We start from the raw sequence: 19,492 nt of genomic DNA on the forward strand, positions 1-19,492 counted from the left end.
ACATGTTGGGGGTGCACATGCACCCCATGAGATTGGTGATGCACCCCCTGTGAAAAGTACTACTGACTCCTGCAGGCAGTTGCCGCTCGTGCCCCCCCACCCCCACGCCCCTTGCTGCTGACACTGCCAGCGGCGTCTGCAGGGGGTCACTCACCACTGGTCAGTGCTCACCACCCCTGCTGCCGACACCACCATGGCTGCCTGTGGGAGCTCCCTGCTCGCTGCCCCCACGCCCCTGCTGCCAACACTGTCGCCACTGCCTGCAGGTGGTTGCCATGCCCCCCACCAGCCTCCGGAGGCATGCAGCATTCTTGCTGGGCACCACATTGTGTGCCAGAGCGGGACAGTAGTGTGAAACATGGCAGGTTGGCCTTGCTGTACCACCAGGCCAAGGCACAGATCACACTAAGCTTCTGCCCACTGATGAATCAGTCGTCATTACGTGTTGGGCAGCAGTGTCGTGGGCCAAGTCCCCATGCATCAGGCCCCAGCACATCACTAAAGGCTCCACAGAGCTTGCAATCCTAGCAACTTTAAAACCCCTCTCTAGCCGGACCTGGAGAAGACTGTGTCAGCGTGATGTCTGGGACAGATCTGCCATTCCAGACACCTACCGGGTCGAGCTGGCATGTGATGTAGCAGAGCGATGGGTTCAGTTCCTCCCATTCCACATAAGCATCCACTGCCATGGTCCGGCCCTCCAGAACAAGGACACACTCATAATCCCACTGCTGATCCTGCAGCCAGGAAGATACACAGGATGGTACCAGTGCCTGCTCCCACAGCTGCACCTGCCCACAGAATACTCCCCACTGCCCTGCAGCCCAGCCTCCCCTCCAGCTCCCATCTTGGGGACGAGGCTCAAAGCACTCCAGGAGCCTGCAAGTCTGCGCAAGGCAGTGCCTCAGCTTTGCTGGGGCCCCTGTGTCCCAAAGCGCACACAGAGATCCAGGTGCCAGAGGCTGCCCTGCTCTGGGCACACCTGAAGTCCTCCCTGCACTGATGGGAAATATCTATCACACACCTCATACAGATGGAAGTTTTTCCCCAGCAGTGTTATCTTCCGCTCTACGTTGACTGGAAACAGAGAGGATCCCTGAATGCCCTGAACACAGGGACAGGCTCTGGGACCCCAGCTGAGCTCTTCGTTCTGGAAAACAGACACGCATGGAGAAAGCCACGCTTCCTCACAGCCAGAGCTACAACTGCCCAGGTGAAGTCTCCACTCAGGGCAGGAAGTGGGGCTCCCCAAACAAGCTACGGACAGCAGCGTATGTGCCCAGAAGAGTGAGCAGGAGAGCACAGACACTTGCATGCCCAGGGAGCACTGTGCAGCTTCCAGGAGACTGTCAGACTCCAGCTAAACGCCACTGGAGCACCAGGGCCTGTCCCTGCTGAGGCTGCCACCACCTGCTCTGGACACTTTGCCACGCCCCAGCTCCTCTGCCCTGTCAGGAGACACCTCCCGCTGCGTGCTGCAGGGCCTCCCAATTCAGCAAACTGTCCCCCTGTTCCACGACAGGTGACAGCACTCTGGGGTCCGAGAGCAGCTTCAGAGACTCACCACGTCCAAGAATCCAGGGGCATCGTACTGGTAATCAAGGCCAGGGTGCAGAATTCTGGGGAAGTCGGGTGCATCCCTCTCTGACGAGTCTCCGTCGCCTGAGAGAAGAGTGGAAGCAGAGAAGGGTGACGTATCATTCTCTGTCTGCAGCGGATCCATCCAGTCCTCTGCATCCTTCAGCTCCGTGCCTTCTCCAAGCAGCCCGTCTGGAAGAACTGAGGAGGGAACCTCAGAGGCGGGCAGTTCAGTCTCTAGATCTCCTGGGAAATCAGCAGAGGAAGTGGGGGCACCTGATGTCTGGTTGGGGGTGAGGGGAGAGGGGATGACAGACGTGGATGTCTCAGCACCGGGGAGAGAAGTGGGAGGCCAGGGGGAACCAGTGACATCAGAGGAAGGGGTCACAGCTGCCACAGCAGGCAAAAGAGTGCTGACAGCAGGTGTGGTGGGTGGGTCTGTGTACAACTCTTCCGGGACTGTGGCTGGTGCAGGGGAGGGCAAAGCTGTCTGCTCCGCAGGCTCTGCTGGGCTGGTAGTGGCAGACTCCACAGGCAGCTCTGTGGCGAGGCTGATGGCAGTGGCTGCATCTGTTGAGGGCGGCACTGTGGATTCTGTGGCCATCTTAAGAGAGGTGGGGAGGGCGGTAATCAGAGGTGCCGAGCTTGGGTGGCCAAAGGTCCCTGAGGGCTCACTGGTTGGGTTAGGGATGGCAGGCAGAGTGGTGGGGGCAGGCTTGGTGGTGGGCATGGTGGTAACCACCGCAGGAGGTGGGGAAGTGACAGGTTCAAAGGCCTCTGCCAGGGTGCGGGTGGAGGACATGGTGCTGGGAGCGGCTGAAGAAGGAAATGGACTTGAGGTTGGAATCTGTGCCTGGAAAGAGCCAACGAGAGGGGAGAGAGACAGAGAGAGTGTCATAGCACACACACGAGGGCAGCAACACAGGAGAGAAAACATACGTGAAAACAAGGGCGGGCTGGCCCCACATCCCCCGTGAAGGCTGCCCTGGCTCTGCTGAGCCAGGGGACGAAGGCCACAGCACTGCACCTTCTGGGGGCCTTTGGGCTGAGGACCCAGAGCACAAAGGGTCAGCCCAGCCATCGGCCTCTTCGCTCACGTGGCTTCCTCACCACCCCCCAGAGAGGCACTTGTCACTCCCCATTTCCCTTGGCCTCTCAGGTGCATCAGCCTGACACCTTAGGCTAGGCCCGTCATCTCCCCCACCTCCCCCTCCAAAATTGGTTCTCTGTTCGAGCCTCCTTAGACAGCTGACATCAGACAGGCAGGCAGGACAACACTGACTTTCCTGAACGAGAGGCCTGACTTGCATCTCCCTGCACCTGACATCCCCTTCTTCACCCATGCAGAGAACCCCCTCTGCCATGGCTACGAGGCAGCCAGCTCTCTGAGAGCTTGGAGCCTCCCCTGGGCACTCAGCTGGCTGTTATCTTGATCTTAACATAGTTCCAGCCCTGCTGGAATCCAGTGGAGTCCTCTGCAGACAGGACAGAGCTGGAAACACACCCTCTCATTGTAGATAACGATCCCTTCTTCACAGGTGGCTTTGTGGGTGCAGAGGTGTTGCCGGATGCACCAGTTACATCCCCAGCAACTGCTCACACATTTCTGGCATCTGAAACGAAACAAGAATGGCCACTGAGGAGGTCCAGGAGGGAGATGAGGATGGGCAAACCCTAGGATAGCTGCAGACAGAGAACCACTATGTACTCACGGTGCTGACTGCCACATCAGAGCTACAGCAGCACAGTCGTAGAAGGAGAAGTCCACTGACGCAATGAAGGTATCGTGGAAGCGCACCACTAGCTTGATGGTTATGTGGTCTGAAAACGATCATAAAAATGATGTCTGGTCCTGGAGCTGAGATAGGTACCCATGCTGCAATGTTCTTAGACAGACAGATGTACATGGTACACTTCACAGAGGGGAAGCTAAACGTATCCAGTTATCTCAGCTCCAGGAGGAAAGGTTAAGAGAACTTGCTATGTTTAACTGGGGAAAGGAAATTAAGAGGGGGTTATAAGGTTCTGAATGTTTGAACAAGCCATAAGGGAGAGGGAGAACAGCTGCTTTCTGTCTCTTCCAACCCCCATGTGTTTCTAAGTGTTTTCTCTCCCTCCACAACTTGTCACTATGCTCAAGGTGCCCTCAGGACAAATGAGATGGGAGCAGTCAGTTCACTCCTAATCCCAGGCACATTCAGAATCACGCTCAGGAGCACAGGAAACCACTCAGTTAGATTCTGCTTCCCACTTCCCTGATCTCCCAGCTACCAACTGTCTGGGAAGCTGGAATGGCACAGGCGTGTGGTGACAGGACTGAAGAAAGATGCCAGCATGGAGGAAAAAAGGCTGAAATCACCCTGAGAAGCTCTCATGTCTCAAGCAGTTATTCCCTTGCTGAACCAAGTCCTCTGTTTCCTTGCATGTCCTCTGTAGGCAGCATTTCACTGACCTGTTCCCGTTTGCAGAGTCGGTGCCTGGCTGGGGTCAGGTGAGGGACACACAATGCCTGACTCTATCAGAGTTGCTGGACTCTCATAGTCCTCAAAGTAACATGAGTATGATTCTTCCTTGTGCAGGGAGGGCAGGTCCGGGATAGTCAGGAATATCTGCCAATCCAGAATCACCCAGTCAGTCATTGGACCCAGAGTAAGGCGCACTCCTTCAGCTAACACCGCTGCATTTCCCTCCTCTCATGTGGTAAGAGCCCCACGAACACGGTGTTGGTCTGCCCAGACACAAGAGATCCCCTCCCTGAAGTATCTAGCATCTTCAGCCCTGCTTCCCCTTCCCATTCCTTAATGCCCCTTGTAGGCCAGCATGTACTTAGACCTATGCCCAGCTCTCTAGATGTGAATGAGATTCTCACCAGCTCTGGGCACACCACAGTTCTCATCATGGAGGTACCGCCATGTCCCAGTGGCTTTCTGGCAGCTGCTGGGCATTAAGCTGATGATTACAACTTTCTGTCACTATGCTGAACTCCTTTTAATAACTGGTGCGGTGCAACCTGGGGGCAGGGGCATGTTGCCCCATGTCAAGCCAAGGAGAGGTTCTGCATTAGCAGCCAAAAGGCAAGTCAAACATCCCAAAGATGCATCATTCCCATATTATCACGCAGGTATACATCTGACTGCATGAGGCCACAAGGATTCCACCTCTCCAGGGGCTGTCTGACACGCAAGCACCCAGTGTAGGGAAGACATGGGACAAATCCCAAGGTTTGGTGCCTCAGGTCTCAGGGGAGGCAGCAGGAGATGGGCTGGCTTACATCAGAACAAAGGTGGCTCTCCACCTACAAATGCAGAGCAGGGAGAAGACCCCTTTGCTACCACAGAAGCCCTCCAGGCAGAAAGCTACATTGCTCACACTTCTCTTTTCTTCTCTGCTGATGTTAGCTGGACTTAGCGACTGGACAGACAAGCACTGCTGTGTAGAATTGAAGCTCCAGAGCCACTGGTCACTCGCTCTCGATCTCAGGCACTCAGAGCGGCGGTTGCACCTGAAGAGAAACAGCAAGGAAACCATCAGTGCTCTAGGTCACAGAGGAGGGGGTCATTCTTTGTCTTCAATGCAGGACTCTCCTGAGCAGGAGGGGTGAGGGCACCCGACACACTAGCTACAGGAGTGACAGCAAGCAGGGGCCCGAGGTCACCTCAACTGCCCCAGCTGCGCTACAGGAACGTGCAGTCGTGGGCACGGATGGGTGCACATTAGATAGCACACAGCCCCGTTCTGCAAATTCCATTTACAGTTTACCGTGGCGTCGCCTGGGGTAGCCCTGCTAACTGTGCAGTAATGAAGCCTGTGAGCAAGAAGGGATAAGGAACAGAGCCCAGGGCTGTGACTGGTACCCCATCAAGCTCCACAGCGGGAGAGAGGGACAGGTTAGACGAGTGGGAATGGAAGAGTGCTTGATGGGAGCTGGAGTTCTTAGCCCCATCAGAGCTGGGCCTGCCAGGCATGGAGAAGAGTGTCAAAGGCTGAAGAAGAAGAGGAGCAGCAGCAGTGGAGAGGAGATGGCTGTTTGGCACCTTGGGTGGAAAAGGTTTCATGCCTTAGCAAGGAGGACACTTGTACCATACACAGCACCTCAAAACAGTCTGAATCCCTACGGCCTAAGGCCTTATAAATGCACCAAAGTACTGTGTCTTCTTGCAGTTTTCCAGCAAAGCTGATTGCAATAAACAGGAGAGAATGAGGCTGAACAGCTGTTGTGTCACCAAAGACCTTACCGTCCCTGAAGAACACACCAGCCACAGTACGGATCTCTCAGTGCCAGACACGAGGCACAGCTCAAGTGCCGTGAGCAGTCAAAGAGGGGAACCCGTGCCACCTGCCAGAGAAAGAAAAATTAGTTTAGGGCAACTTCAGCTCTGGATCAGCAGAGCCAGGCCTCCTGGTTTCTTCTGCTCTCTCAAAAGCCCCCCCTATGCTGGTACCCTCTGAACTTCCTCTCAACTCCCACAAGCACTGGAGATGAAAAAAGGAAACAAATTTTCAGAAATGGTTGCCTAAATGGCCAGTCCCATCCCAGCGAAAGAAATCTGTCCCAGTGCTTGCTGCAGGGGGTTCATTTGCTCTCACCATTGCCTGGGTCATGACATAGAGGTGCTGCTGTGCCTGGTCAAACAGCAGGTCTCCGCTCACAGCACTGTTTAACTGGATGACTAGAGAGGCATATATATTGGCATCACCCGTGGCACTGAGGTAGACCTGCAAGAGACAGGATCTGAGGGGACAGGCAGGAAAAAGGGAGATGCTTCAAGTGACAGGGTGGGCGTGTGGGCAGCTCTCCGTCTCTTCTCCCTGTTGCATATTGTCATGACCTAGACAGCAAACATGCTGTGGAAGAGGCTGCCTCTTTCCTGCAGAATGGTGCTGCCCTGTCAAAGGGGGTCCCAAAGCTCGACCAGTGCCCCTAGGTGCTTGAAATGAAAATAAATAACGGGGAGCCAGCAGGAAGCCAGGGGAGTGGATGAACAGACAGGTGAGAGAGGCAAGGGTGCATGCCTGCAGGTAGGCTAGGGGCTGGAGGGCAGAGCAGGCAGAGATGAGGAGAAACCAGGTGGCAGAACTGATAAGTGAATGAAAGGCCCAAAGGATCGGAGGGAGATTGGTGAATGGGACGAGCAGGGTAAGAATTCCACCTCCCGGATAAAACTCCTCACTGACCCGTGCTGAGTCCACAAGACGCTTCAGAACAGGCTGGGTCTGGTGGGGGCGAGGGTGGCACGAAGCCCAGTCAGGGACAAGCCAGCCCCTTGGCATGAGACTTTGTGATTATGGTTCTTGAAGGAGGAGCAAGAGGGAGCCAAGGCAGGGAACGAGCGGGGAAAGGCCTAGCACTGTCTGCAGAGCCAAGCAGAGCAGCACCGGTGCTGGCTAAGGGAAGGCAATAACTGGAAAAAGGGTTTTGCACAAATAGCTTTGCTGGCTCCTAACGACAGCACGGCCATTGTGGCAAAGGGCCGCCAGGTGGGGCTGCCGTACCACACAAGCGGCATGCTCTTGGGGCATGAGAGTGCATCTCAGCCTGTTGCAATAACAGCCTGTGGCGGGAGCATGACAGCTGGTCAGCACAGCTCATCTCCCTCTGCTTTGGGAATGGTGGTTGTCTGCATCCTTCCCAAGCCCCAGAGAGGTGCAGCACCCTGACTGTGTGCAGTTCATTGAAAGGGAAATTGAGGCACAGGGCAAAGCATTGTGCCTCCTGCAGAGACAGGGGAAAAGCTGACATCAAAACCTGAGTCCTGGCTCCTCCTGAGCACTGCAAATGCACCCTTCCTCCCACGCAGAGGGACAGGAGCCTTGCTGGAGGAAAGCTTCCCAGGCAGATGCCATCTTCCCTCTCCTGTACCTCCCCACAGCCCTATTTTCCCTTTGCTTGTCCCAGGCAGCTCCTACCTTGTGAAGTCGCCCTCGACTGTCCCCTAGGAAAGCGATGGTGTGGCCTTCCTCTGCATTCACAGCCACAGCAGTCAGGCGGGCTTCCGGCCTCTCCAGAATGGGTGCTGCTTCCAGAGGCAACCGGCTGGCCATGGGGCTGGGCGTGTGGTCTGAGCCACAGGGGTATGCTTCCAGAGTGTCCTTTGGAGGAAAGGAAAAGAAACAAGGGCCTTTACATGCATTGACTGCTTGCTCTTCCAGCCCGTTCCACCCAGCCATGGCAGCATGTGCCCCAAACAAGCCGAGCCCGCAGATCAGTCTCACCCCCACCCATGACCTGACAGTCAGGCAGCGGCACAGGAAGGTGCCTTTCACTCAGAAGGGCCTGGGGCCCCCCAAGTACTTCTGCTCCACTGCAGCAGAGACCAGGTCTGTTGTGCTCAGACCTGTGTCTTCACTACAGGCACTGCCCACCCCCCCACTTCTGTCTGCCATTGTTTTGCATGGGCTTGGGCCTGCCCGATTCAAAGGGACTGTGCAATGCGGCGCAGGAAGGACGACCACTCGTCTCACAGCCCTGAAGGAGGACCTTAGCAGCTGTCATTGCCCAAGCAGGGTCAGGTAACTGCCCGAGAGGCGGACCAAGGTGCTGGCTGCAGTCAGCCATGGACACTTCCACACAGTGCTGTGCAGCAGGAGCTGCCGTGGCAGGAGAATGACATCACACTGAGTTGTCAAACGCATCAAATGTTGCCCTGCGCTTCCCCTCAGCAGTGCCCCAGGGCACAGTTAAGGGTATCTGCATGCCCCAGCTGGACGTGGTCATCTTGCCCTATCTGGATTTCTTTGTAAAATGTGACCTTAACTTGGCACTTCATGGGCTGTACCACTTGGTTCTGTGACAGTTACGTCCCTGCAGTGTCCCCCCTTGCCTTACTGACACAGGCTCTCATCATCAGCTGGGGAGTTCCTTGGGTTTTCAGATGAGAGCTCTAGCGTGCATCAGCAGATGCATCACCGACAGATCCAGAGAGGTGCTCTTCCTCCTCTATTCGGTGTTGGTGAGGCCACAGCTCGAGTACTGTACCCAGTTTTGGGCACTGCACTTCAAGAAGGATGTGGACAAGCTTGAAAGGGTGCAGAGAAGGGTCACTCACATGGCCAAGGGCCGGGGGCATGGGCCTTATGAGGAGGGACCTCGGGATCTGGGTTTGTTCAGTCCGAGTAAAAGAAGGCTGAGGGGTGACTTGATGGCTGCCGACAAATATGTCACAGGAGAACACCAGCATCTAGGAAAGCAACTTTCAGAAAAGCACCCCTGGGAGGACGTGGCCCAACGGACACAAACTAGTCGAGGAAAAGTTTTAGCTGGAGATAAAGAAAATCTTCTTTTCCGTAGGGTTAACTAAAACCTGGAACACACTTCCAGCAGAGGTGGGGCAGTCACCATCCCCGGCAGTGTTCAAAAGGAGGCTGGATAAGCACCTTGTTGAGCTCATTTGAGCCCAATTACATCCTGTGCATGGCAGGGGACCAGACCTGATGATCTTACAGGTGTCTTCTGGTCCTTCTTTCTATGAGTCTGTGCCTTGCTCCAAGTGTGAGATACCCGATCCAACCACCAAATGCCCTCACAGCAACTACACGGGTGAAACTAAACAGCACCTATGCACTAGAATGAACTCTCACGTAATAAATACAGGATGGAGATGCACACACCATCAGGAGCACATTTCTCAAAGAACAACCACTCTCTGACCTCGCTATCCTTGTGCTCAAGGGAAATCTACCCAACACCTTTAAAATACAAACTTGGGAACAAGAATTCATAAGCTGACGGGTTATTAAGAACCACGGGCTAAGCACTGATACTGGTTTAATGGCACACTCTATTTTACTTGATTCCTGAATTCTTTCCACACAGGAGAAGAGAGAATGACCCTCCTCCTTTTTGAAAGGCCTTGATTTCCCAGTAAGCAGCTGCTTTTCTTCTGCTAACTGTGAATCTGCTTCCCCTGGACATTTCTCTCACTTCTTTCCACTGCTGTTTTTCACTATGCTGTGCCTGGCTCCTCATGATCAGACCTGACAAAGAATGCCTTGAAAGCTTCTCTAACTTTATCCCAACTACATAGCTGGTCCAATAAAAGATATGGCCCTAAGAAAGTCTTGCTTCTCTTGTGTAACTGTTAGTAACTTAGGAAATTACAACCTAATGTCTGGGTTGTAATGGAGTCTGGGTACGAGATTTCACTTAATGTCACCCCATGGGTGATTTGAAGCGTCTGTGTTTTTTCACGATTAAGTTCATTAGGAACAAAGGGGAGACCAACAGAGATATTACATTTCTTGAGTGACCCGTTTTATTATTAACTTTTAACTCCAAAACTAATTAAGTGATTGGCATGTGGGTTCCCAGAAATCAATCTGTTCTCACAGAACAAGTCTAACTGTGGAAAGGACCTACTGGGTGCTTTCCAAACAAATACAGAGTTTAAGAACACCTGCTAAGTGCAAAATGGAGCTCAGCCTTTAGTATAGCATCAAAACCAGCATCCCCCAAGCATTACCATCCTGTCTGCATGGGATACTGGAGCAGCGGGAGCCCTGGTCACACACCACAGCTCAACTGCGTTAGGCGTTTGCAAACAGAACAAGATACCCTCTGCCCCGAAGCATGGGCAACCAACCTGCAGTGTAAGATTAGGCAAAATGGATGGACAAAGACAGGCAGGGAAGTACCAGGGGACAAGGAGGCACTGACACAAAGTGGTTTGAGCATTTCAGTGCTCTTTCCTTGAATCTTGCCAAGTTCTTTGCCTCAACAAAATCTCAAGTCAATGAACTGCACAGTCCAATTACGCAGTATGTGAGAAACAACTTCCCACGACCTCTTAGAAGGTGACACCTGATTGCAGGGACAACCCCTCTTGGACTATGGAACAGAGAGAACAGAACTCCCACTCCGCCCTTCCTCGACACCAGGGGTCAGCAGCCCCCGGCACGTGCGCCGAGCACCGCACGCGAGACCATTTTGCTCGGCACACCACCACCCGCCTGGGCTATAGCCAGCTGCTGCCAGCCACAAAGCCCGGGCTGCTCCCAGCACGCAGCTGGGAAGCTGCAAGCCCTGCTGCAAGCAGACCGGGCTCCGTAGTTGGCAGCAGCTACCCACAGCGCGGGCCAGTTGCAGCCAGGAGGCTGTAAACATCTGCTCTGGGCTCCGGCATCGGCTCCATACCAGCAGGTGTGCACGCGCCTCGGAGCGGATGGTGGGGGAAGGGCCCAAGGTAGTGCAACCTCAGCCTCTTCCCCACTGCCGGCACAGAGCTGATGACTGGGCTCCGGAGCCTGGTGCAGCTGTTTGTGACCAACCTGGGGCATCTGCAGCAGGCAGCGAACAGGCTGCAGGCAGCTGTGCCGGGCTCCACAGCCCCAGCATCAGCTCCGTGCTGGCAGCGACTACACACGCACCTCAGAGCCGACAGCGGGAGGGCTGTACTGCCTGAGGCCCTATCCCCACCATCCACTCTGAGGAGCACCTGCACCTGCTGGTATGGAGCTGATGCTGGAGCCCAGAGCAGCTGTTTTCAGCCTCCCGGCCGCAGCCAGCCCAGGCTCTGGTAGCTGGTGCCAACCACGGAGCCCGGACCGCTTGCAGCAGGGCTTGCAGCTGAGCCTGCCTGACTCCCACTTGCTCCAAGCCCAGCCCCGACTCAGCCCCCCACCGGGATGAGGTTGGCGCTGCCCCTTGCCAGGAGCACCACACTTTTTGTGGGGTTCGCTGTGCGGGGTGGGTGGGCTAATGCGAAGGCTCTGGGCTGGGGCCTTGGCCAGCTGCACTGCAGCCCGGGGTCTGGCTCCCCAGGGAAGCACAGCGGCTCTGGAGGGACCAGGGCATTGTTGGGTCAGACTTTGTCCAGTGGCCCAGGAGCCTGGCTCCATGCACCCACGCATCTGGTTCTGTGCGTTGGTCTGCCTCTGTCTGGTTGTGTGCATCTGTGCACACACACGTGTCTGGTTCCAGACATGTGCAAGCACGCGTCTGTTCCGGGTGTGTTCTGGTTCTCTGTATTTGTCACGTGGTTCTCTGCGTGTGTCTGGTTCTCTCTCTGCTCTCCTTTTTCTTTCTCTCTCCTCTTTTATTCGTCTCTTTTTTCTCTCTCATTGCAATGTGCTCAACAAAAAAGGAATACACAACACCAAAGGCAACATTTATGATTATTAAATATACTAGTGTGCAGTGTGTCCTGCCATGTACCACCTCCCCCGCCCCCCGGCCTCATTTTGTTTTTCTGGCACGCCGGCACTCTGGCACCTTCCATGGTAGACGCTGTGGTTTTTTCCGCACTCCGGCCAAAAAAAACATTGCCTACCCCTGCTCTACACTTACCATTTTGGATTGTTTTATTATGCCCCTTCTATTTTCTCCTAAATATGCCCAAATCCTTTGACTCACTCGCGCTTTTGCTTAAGGGGAGACCAGCAGACTGCACAGTCAAAGTGACTACTAAGATTTCACTGGAAAGTCGAATCTGCAGTACCCTAACCCCAACCCCAACCCTGCTTAGGAAGCCTGGGGGCTTTCCGAATGTTCCAGCAGCTTGCCATGGACACGAGGCTCTTCCCAGGACATGCACAGGAAACAGAATAAATACTCTTCCAGCTCAAGAGACGGTACTGAAATGTTTGAAAACTGTTTAATGTTTGTCCATCTCCTATATACTAAAAACAGAGCCCAGTGCTATGCAGGGAAATGGTTTCCAGCATAAACCCCATCCACAAGCCGGTTTTCAGGCAGGAAAAAAAAAATGTACAATGAATTAGCATTATTCTTAAATAATGCATGAGCTGCCCCATTTCAACTGACAGAGCCTGAAACTGCCTCTGGACAAAACGTTCATTGACAGCCGCTTCCACTCACACGCTGAATGGAGCAGGCTGGAGCTGGCACAGACGCTTACATGCTGTTAGCTGCAATTGTAGTGACAACCGCTTCGTGGCAATCAATAGTGCACGACCAACTTTGCTAAAAAATCCTCAGGCCATTGGATACACTTGTTAAAAAGACCCCAACGTCTTCTGCAGCACAATAGGCCCAAGTGATGCAGCAAGGAGCCTAGGATACTTTTCCAGGAGTTATGTGGCAGGGCACCCCTCCTTCCCCTCCCCTGTTCAGCCCAATCCAGACAGGACTCTGTGCTGTTTGTTTTACCCCCTTCCAAGTTGGGGGTTGGAGTCACTCACCTCCTGCTGCTGCTCCACATCTTGAGCCTGACAAGGGCGCATATAAAAAGGGCTGGATTTCAGGGGCAACTGAGGTGTGTGCGACTCCAGACACTGCTCCTTTCCTTTGGCAGGTGGAACAGGAAGGCCAGGGGTCCAGGAGAGTGGGAGGGGAGACCTGACAAGCTGGGTGAAGGGCTGGCCACAGACTATGGGGTGCCCAGCTTCTCAGCTCCCAGACTCTTCCACACCTCCTGCCGCCTCTGCCCCAGGCCTTCTCATCTGCCTCAGGATCTCCGGTGGACGTCCTAAAGCCTCCCTAGTGACTGCAGTAATAGTCTGTTTCCCGAAGTGACTCCTGAGGCAGCCTCCAGGATGTCGCAGAACCACAGCATGTCCGTGACCTTTACTGATCACAAGAGGAAAGGACTTCAGGTTTTAGCACCCTGGTGAAGCAAAGGAGCTCCAGCTCCACAGCGTCCCTAACACACGCTGGAGCACTTGCCCATACTGAGCAGAGGTGAAACCCTCAACCATTTTCTGCAGCTGCTACGGGGTCCTGGGCAGTCAACCATGCAAGAAGAGATGTTGTTCACTCCTGGTTAGCTGAAGAAATCTGCTGATATCACAGGACAAAAGCACATACGGATAGTCCTGTCCAAATCAGGGCTAAGTCCACCGACTCACTGGCCTCATTCCTGCGGTGACTCTTTCCCACTTCTCCCTTGCCATGGAAATCAAAGGGATGCCTACAGCAGATCATGCACTTTTTATAGGAGCTCAGAAAAAGATGGAACATGGTGTCAGGACAACTTTTCTCCAAACAGAAAATACTCCTGGATTAGTGACTATGATGTGGAAAGGAAGGACTGCTGCCAGAGACTGGTTTGTATTTAAATGATCTCTCTGTTCTCATTAGCCCTAATATGGAACCAGTGCAACATGCACGGCACCCTCCCTGCCTGCCTCTGGGTGAAAGAAGCAGGCACTAGGACGGAGCAAGGGAGACCACAAAGCCTGCGATTCAAGATGTTTCAACCACCACTTTCAAGTGCCAAGTTTGCTGCTGGGCAGGCAGCAGGGCCCGGAGGCTGGCTCCTCCATGTGCATCCCACAGGTCAGCCTGCAACCCAGTCCTTTAGCCTGATGTGGGCAGTGGGAGCACTGGGCACCAGCCAGCAGTGGCAGGAAGGCCAGAAGGGCTCTGTGCATTTGGAAAGTGTGGGCTGTTCCTCCACCCACGCTAGCAATAGTACGAGCTGCACACTGTCTGCAGGCTCCAGGCAGACACCAGCCCCTCTAGACTCTGGGGCTGGTGCTGGCACTCGCACTCAGCCACAACAGGGTTCATTACACACTTCTGGAAAATGGGACTTACACTGGAAGGGCAGACAGACCCCGCCCCCAGCAGAAGACAACCACTACAGATCTCCCAAGAGTCACACATCAGACCCACGTTCCCCTTCATGAGACCCTTACATATCACCCTGAAAGAGAAGTAAAGTGCAGCTGCACTTGCTTTTAGGCCTGTTTATACTGTCAAAGCAGTATGAAGTCAACGCAATACAAAAAGGAATCGCCCAAGAAGCCCAGGTCAGCCACTTACCGCTGGTAGCTGGACACAGTTGGAACTAACATCATATTCAATATAAGCCACTTCATCCCCCTGCTCTGATTTCCCATCCTTGGTGTAGCAGACATCCCGAGTCCAGGTGGTCAGGCGGTCCACCTCTTCCATGGTGTAGACGCAGAGCGCAGACTCCTCGCTCAATTTGCCTGACGAAGCCTGCCAGGCGGAGAAGGTGGTGAAGAGCACCTCTCCCTGGGTGCTGAGCCTCCCCTTGGCCAGGCTGCTGCCTGGCTGGGCAACGTAGGCAGCTTGCAGGAGGCTGTAAGTGTTCTCCGCGCCCCGGCAGAGCAGCGGCAGCTCCACATAGGAGTAATAATGAGAGTCGTCCAGGCAGATCCGTGAAATGTACGTCTTGTACTCCCGCGACTGCGACTTGAGGTCCCGGCGGTAAAACAGGAAGTAGACGCTGGTGCGGTAGGCAAAGGCCTTAATGAAATGGTGGTTATACTCCGAGAGCCGGCCCACGGCCAGCTTTGCTGTTTCCTCGTAGGAGAAGATGGAATGGGAGTCAGCTCCAGGCACGTCCCCCCCAGGAGCCCAGAGGTTTCGCGTGGTGATGGGAGGGATGCCCCCCCCGACACCTCGGCTGGTGTAGCCTCGCCCCACAAACAGCAGGGGCACGTTGTCCTTTGAGTACCCTACCAGTCCCACCGTTGTGATATTTGGGTCATTGGCAGCCACATACTGCGTGTCTCCAGGGCTCTCTGGGCGAAAGAGAACATGGTTGATGGAGGCGAGGCTCCTCTTCTCACAGATCCCCTGGTGCACACTGCCACAGACAATCAGCTCCCCTTGCGCTGCGTTCACCAGTAACAGCTTGTTGTGGTTGTCGGTGTAGTGCGCCTGTGGGCACTCCAGCTTTGCGACCGGGGGCAGGCAATCCTTGCTGTCTAAAACAGGTCCGATCTGAACCGTATTCTCCAAGGATAGGTCAGACATCAGCTGGAAAAGAAAGTTAGTGGCCCCCAAATACAGGGTCCCAGTCTCCGAGTCCATAGTCAGGTGCAGAAATTTTGTGGCGTTGTGTGAAAAGGTGACATAGTGCAGTCCCCCTGGAACTGCTGCCCCCAGGAAACAGAGAACAGGAAGGAGGTTTCCCAGAGGCATGGTCAATGTTCTGCGAGAGGGAGAAAGCTGTTACCCTCCAGCCCCAGGAAGGAAGGTTAGCACAGGTCAGTCTGTCAGCACAGCACTCAGGGTCATGAGAAGAGACGCGCCAGGAGGACTCAGGATAAATCAGGAGACCAAACAGCCAGAGAGATGAAAACGAATGAGGAAATCTGTAGGAATACCAGAGGTAGGAGACCCGTGAGAATATCCATGGTGCTGTTTGCCTCCCAGGCCATCATGGTGACAGACTGAGCATATATTTTGATAGCAGTGAAGCCAGAGTATGACAGGTATTCCTGGGATTTTGTACCAGAGGTTACTTCACATGTCGGTAGAGCGTCTCATCTCCACGGCAGACTCAGAACTTGGCCCAGTTACCTACGAAACAGGAAACTGAGAGTCACATTTCTTTCACAGAACGTAACCAAAGCACAGCTCTACGAGGGTGCCACCAATGCCCTCGTAAGTAGAGGGTGCTCTTTACACTATGAAAACTAATACCAATAGGTCAGGAGCCGGTTCAGGTAGAGCAGTCCCCTCCCACAGCTGAAGCACAGGCCACCTTTGCAGCATAGACAGGCAGGAGCCATGTTACCACGTTCCCGGACCACACAGAGAACGTGTGCTTGATCTGGATCGTTAACGTAAACTCGCCAGAGCACGGGACATGTCTGTGCTGCGCGTGGTACCAAATGGGCACCGCTGGAAATCATTAACAGAAAGAAAAATGAATGGCCTGTTGGGAAAAGACAGATGTGGACTGCATCTACCCTCCAGAGCTGGCCTTTATGCGGCGGGCAGACCCCAGCACAGGCCTGCTCTGCCCCACCGCTGTGCTCTCCGACGGTCTGCAACCCCACGTTAGCATTTCAGATCTCAGACTGAGCCAGTCTCCCACGCAGACAGTGCTGATCCTGTCTGCCAGTGCCGGTCCATCTTCCGGCTCAGGCTTGCACCAAGCAGAGACCAGCGGCGGCAGAACCGTGCTCCGTCGCCGATACGCATCCTCCTGCTTCCAGAAACAGACATACGAGCTCCATTCACAACGTGCTGCAAAACCTCTGCGGGGAGAAACGCTGTGTCGCAGTGCTAGTCCAATAAAGGAGAACAAAACAAGCCAGGCCTCCCTCTTATTGACCAATTCACAGGCTGACACCATCCTGAATTCATTGCTATGGCAACCATCCACTCCGGGGTGAGAGGTGGTGGCTGCCTCGGTTGTGGAAGCAGAAGGGGGGCGCAGAGACGAGGCAGAGCTCATTTCCCCGCCGCCCTCTGGAATATCCCAGGAGGATCCTTCCTCCCACCTCCAATTAATCTTACTCCTGGTAACATTTTGTTGCCATGACAAGCGCACGGGGCCAGCCCTCCACCCTGCCGCCGGGGGCCGGGGGGCAGCCTGCCCAGGCCAGAGCATCCCACCAGGGCTCTGACTCCCCGCGCCCGTTCTTCGCTGCAGCCTTTGGAAACAAAGGCCCCAGCTGCTCGTCAGCTCGATGGCTGCCGGTGTCATTGCAGCACTGAAGTGACCGCCGGGCCTCCTGAAGGGTGGGCACAGGCCATAACCCGATGCTCCGAACTCGGTCTTAAATCCTCTCAGGCCTAAGCACAGAAAGACGATGTGTTATTTATGTCCGTAGAGCTGCCAGGCCCTAGCTGGAGCTCCCCTCCTCGCGCTTCTGTGCAGCCTGGCCCAGGCAGCTGTCGACGGGCGGGAGCGGGCAGAAGGGATGGCTGTGATAAACAGGCCTGAGGGAGGGGGACTGTTATCCTCATCACGGACAGCTTCCGTCTCCTCAGAGCCTGGGAGCTAGTCAGTCCCTGGCAGAGCCATGCTCTCTCCATGGCTGTACCGCCGCCTCTGCACAACCTGCGTTCCTCTAAGCCCTCCCAAACTCCCAGCTGAGGACTGCTGGGAAACCTGCGTAACTGGGTCTCAATGGAGCCAGGTGAGGGCTCTGGAACATCACTTTTGAGAGGTGCAAACTATCACGAACACAGATACTCCTTTACCGTCCCATCACGAACACGGTACTAACCATGACCACCTGGTGGTTACCAGTCCCTGTCCCTGCGTGAAGAAAAAAGAGGGCAGGCACAGGTCTGTGCAAGCCGCCGAGAACGGGATTTCGTTCCGGTGCCAGAAGGGGCGGCGGCTGCTGGATGGCACCAGGGGTTTTCCTCCCACTCCAGGAGCCAAGCCTGGGCAGCCACAGATACGTGGAAGCTGCCCCGGGGCTGGCAGAGCCCAGAGCTCACAGTGCCCCGCTGAGCAGGTCTGCAGGGAGCAGCGCCCACGCCAGCAATCCTGCTCCCCCCGGGTGAGACTGTGGCATTTTGCAGGGAGGCTTGGCAATACTTGCCTCACAGTCTCCTGGAGCTTGTTACTGAGATCTTATTGCAGAGCTCCAAGGGCTGCCCCCACTCAGGGAGCATCACCCAGAGGCAGAGCAGTGGGAAACGAGCTCGCACTGCTCTGAGAAACCACTGCCCTGGACTGCTGCGGGACTCTGCCGACTGCTTGTCTAACCCTGAGTGTGAAACCCCTGGCGCGGAGTGGCCTCTCCCAGGTGGCTCCTGAGCACATGCAATAACCACCAAGAGACGCTGGCTCTACCCTGGTCTTCAGCACCGTCCTGGCAATTCACCAGTCCTCTCTACCTATCGGCTTCCCCACGTGCAGAGCAGAGATGACCCTGTTGTGAGAATCGATTCTGCAATGCTCAGTAAGAGGAAGGTGCTACAGATACGATCACTGTTGAACAGAGGGCTTTGTGCAGCTCTGAAAGCACGCCACTCTCCGCTTGCTGTAGGTAACTAAGCAGCACTGCTGAGACACGCACGCACACACGCTGATGCTACCCTGGCGCCCTGCCCATCGGCACACACACACATTGATTCACATCACACCAGTGCTAGCTTTGTCTAGGCTACACACACAGAGGCTTTGTGTGCCGTGGATAACGGACAGCTAGAATTTCCTGCTCCCAAAACTCACCACAGGTTTTCACCCTCCATCCGTTTAAAGCCTCATAAATAAAAATAGCAGTAAAGAAAATCTGAGCATGCCTGGGAATCTGCGAACACTGAAACAGAAGCCATTAGATCAGAAGCTCTGCTCTCACAGCAAAATTGATCCCATAAATGCAGGCAGAGAGTACAGGAGGTGCAGAACTCAGCAACAGCCAAGGGCAAGACTCAAACTTCCAGCACACAAGCGGTGCTTGGTTTCAATGACATCTGTACTTCATCTTGCCTTGTTCGGATGTACACCTTCCTGCAAATGAGGGTTGGAGCAGGACCCTGGTCCTTCCATGCGCCCGCAACATACTGCCCTTGGTGCCTCCTCGGTTCCATCCACACTAAAGACGCAACTGTTACTGCACTACCCTGAAGGCACAACCACGTGCCAGACTCATGAGTGAGGAAGTGACAGCAGTTTGGGGAGAGTCAGAGCCACAGGAGACAGGGTACATCTTATTTCCAGAGAGGCAAGTACTCGCAGGGTGTGGGGCACATCTGCTTCCCAGGAGAAAAGGCAGATTTTATTTCCAGAAGAACAGGAGTCATGGGACATGCAACACTTCTTTTCCCCAAGGGGCAGGAGATTAACAAAGGATGTAGGTGCTTTTGTTTCCAGGAGGATAGTGACTATGAGTTGTGTTACGTTTTGGGATTTTTTTTTCTGAGGTGACAGTATCCAGAAAGTACAGGTCTTTTTATTTTGGGGGACGGGGGAATGGAACTGAATTACTGGACTGTGGGACATATCTTGTTTCCCGAGGACACTTCCAAGGGAGCCCTCATAGGTGAAGAGGGTATTTTTTGCAGGGGCCACCCATTTAAGGGATGCAGGGCAGTTTGGGTCTTGTGGGAGACAGTATTCAAGTCTTTTAAAAGTTGCCGTTGGCCTGGTGATGGCTCTGGATTTTTGCCTCAGCATCTATGCTGGAAATACAGCATTATGGACACAGCTATATCAGCAGAGTGCTTTGCATCTTATTTCTGGGTGAACCAAAAACCTGTGGTCCTGGCAGAAGCACTTCTTAGATGACAGAC

At 54.4% G+C, this 19,492-nt stretch overlaps 1 protein-coding gene across 4 annotated transcripts in view; it reads right to left on the reverse strand.

Annotated features, from left to right (window-relative positions):
- PLXNB1 (plexin B1) overlaps nt 1–19,492 on the reverse strand; it is a 59,755-nt gene that overhangs the window by 21,017 nt on the left and 19,246 nt on the right. For 3 of the 4 annotated variants that reach the window (XM_019536789.1, XM_019536790.1, XM_019536791.1), the window contains exons 3-13: nt 14,300–15,811; nt 7,486–7,668; nt 6,166–6,294; nt 5,814–5,914; nt 4,948–5,080; nt 4,031–4,187; nt 3,291–3,399; nt 3,083–3,191; nt 1,565–2,431; nt 1,025–1,150; nt 615–737 (exon numbers count right to left, since the gene is read on the reverse strand). In XM_019536789.1, coding sequence (XP_019392334.1) covers nt 615–737; nt 1,025–1,150; nt 1,565–2,431; nt 3,083–3,191; nt 3,291–3,399; nt 4,031–4,187; nt 4,948–5,080; nt 5,814–5,914; nt 6,166–6,294; nt 7,486–7,668; nt 14,300–15,430 — 3,168 coding nt within the window. In that variant the 5' untranslated portion in view covers nt 15,431–15,811. The remainder of the gene's footprint in view (nt 1–614; nt 738–1,024; nt 1,151–1,564; nt 2,432–3,082; nt 3,192–3,290; nt 3,400–4,030; nt 4,188–4,947; nt 5,081–5,813; nt 5,915–6,165; nt 6,295–7,485; nt 7,669–14,299; nt 15,812–19,492) is intronic. The other variant, XM_019536792.1, reaches the window with a different exon arrangement.

The sequence above is a fragment of the Crocodylus porosus genome, unplaced genomic scaffold (assembly GCF_001723895.1).
Source record: "Crocodylus porosus isolate Cpor-Errol unplaced genomic scaffold, CroPor_comp1, whole genome shotgun sequence".
NCBI classification, from domain to species: Eukaryota; Metazoa; Chordata; order Crocodylia; family Crocodylidae; genus Crocodylus; species Crocodylus porosus.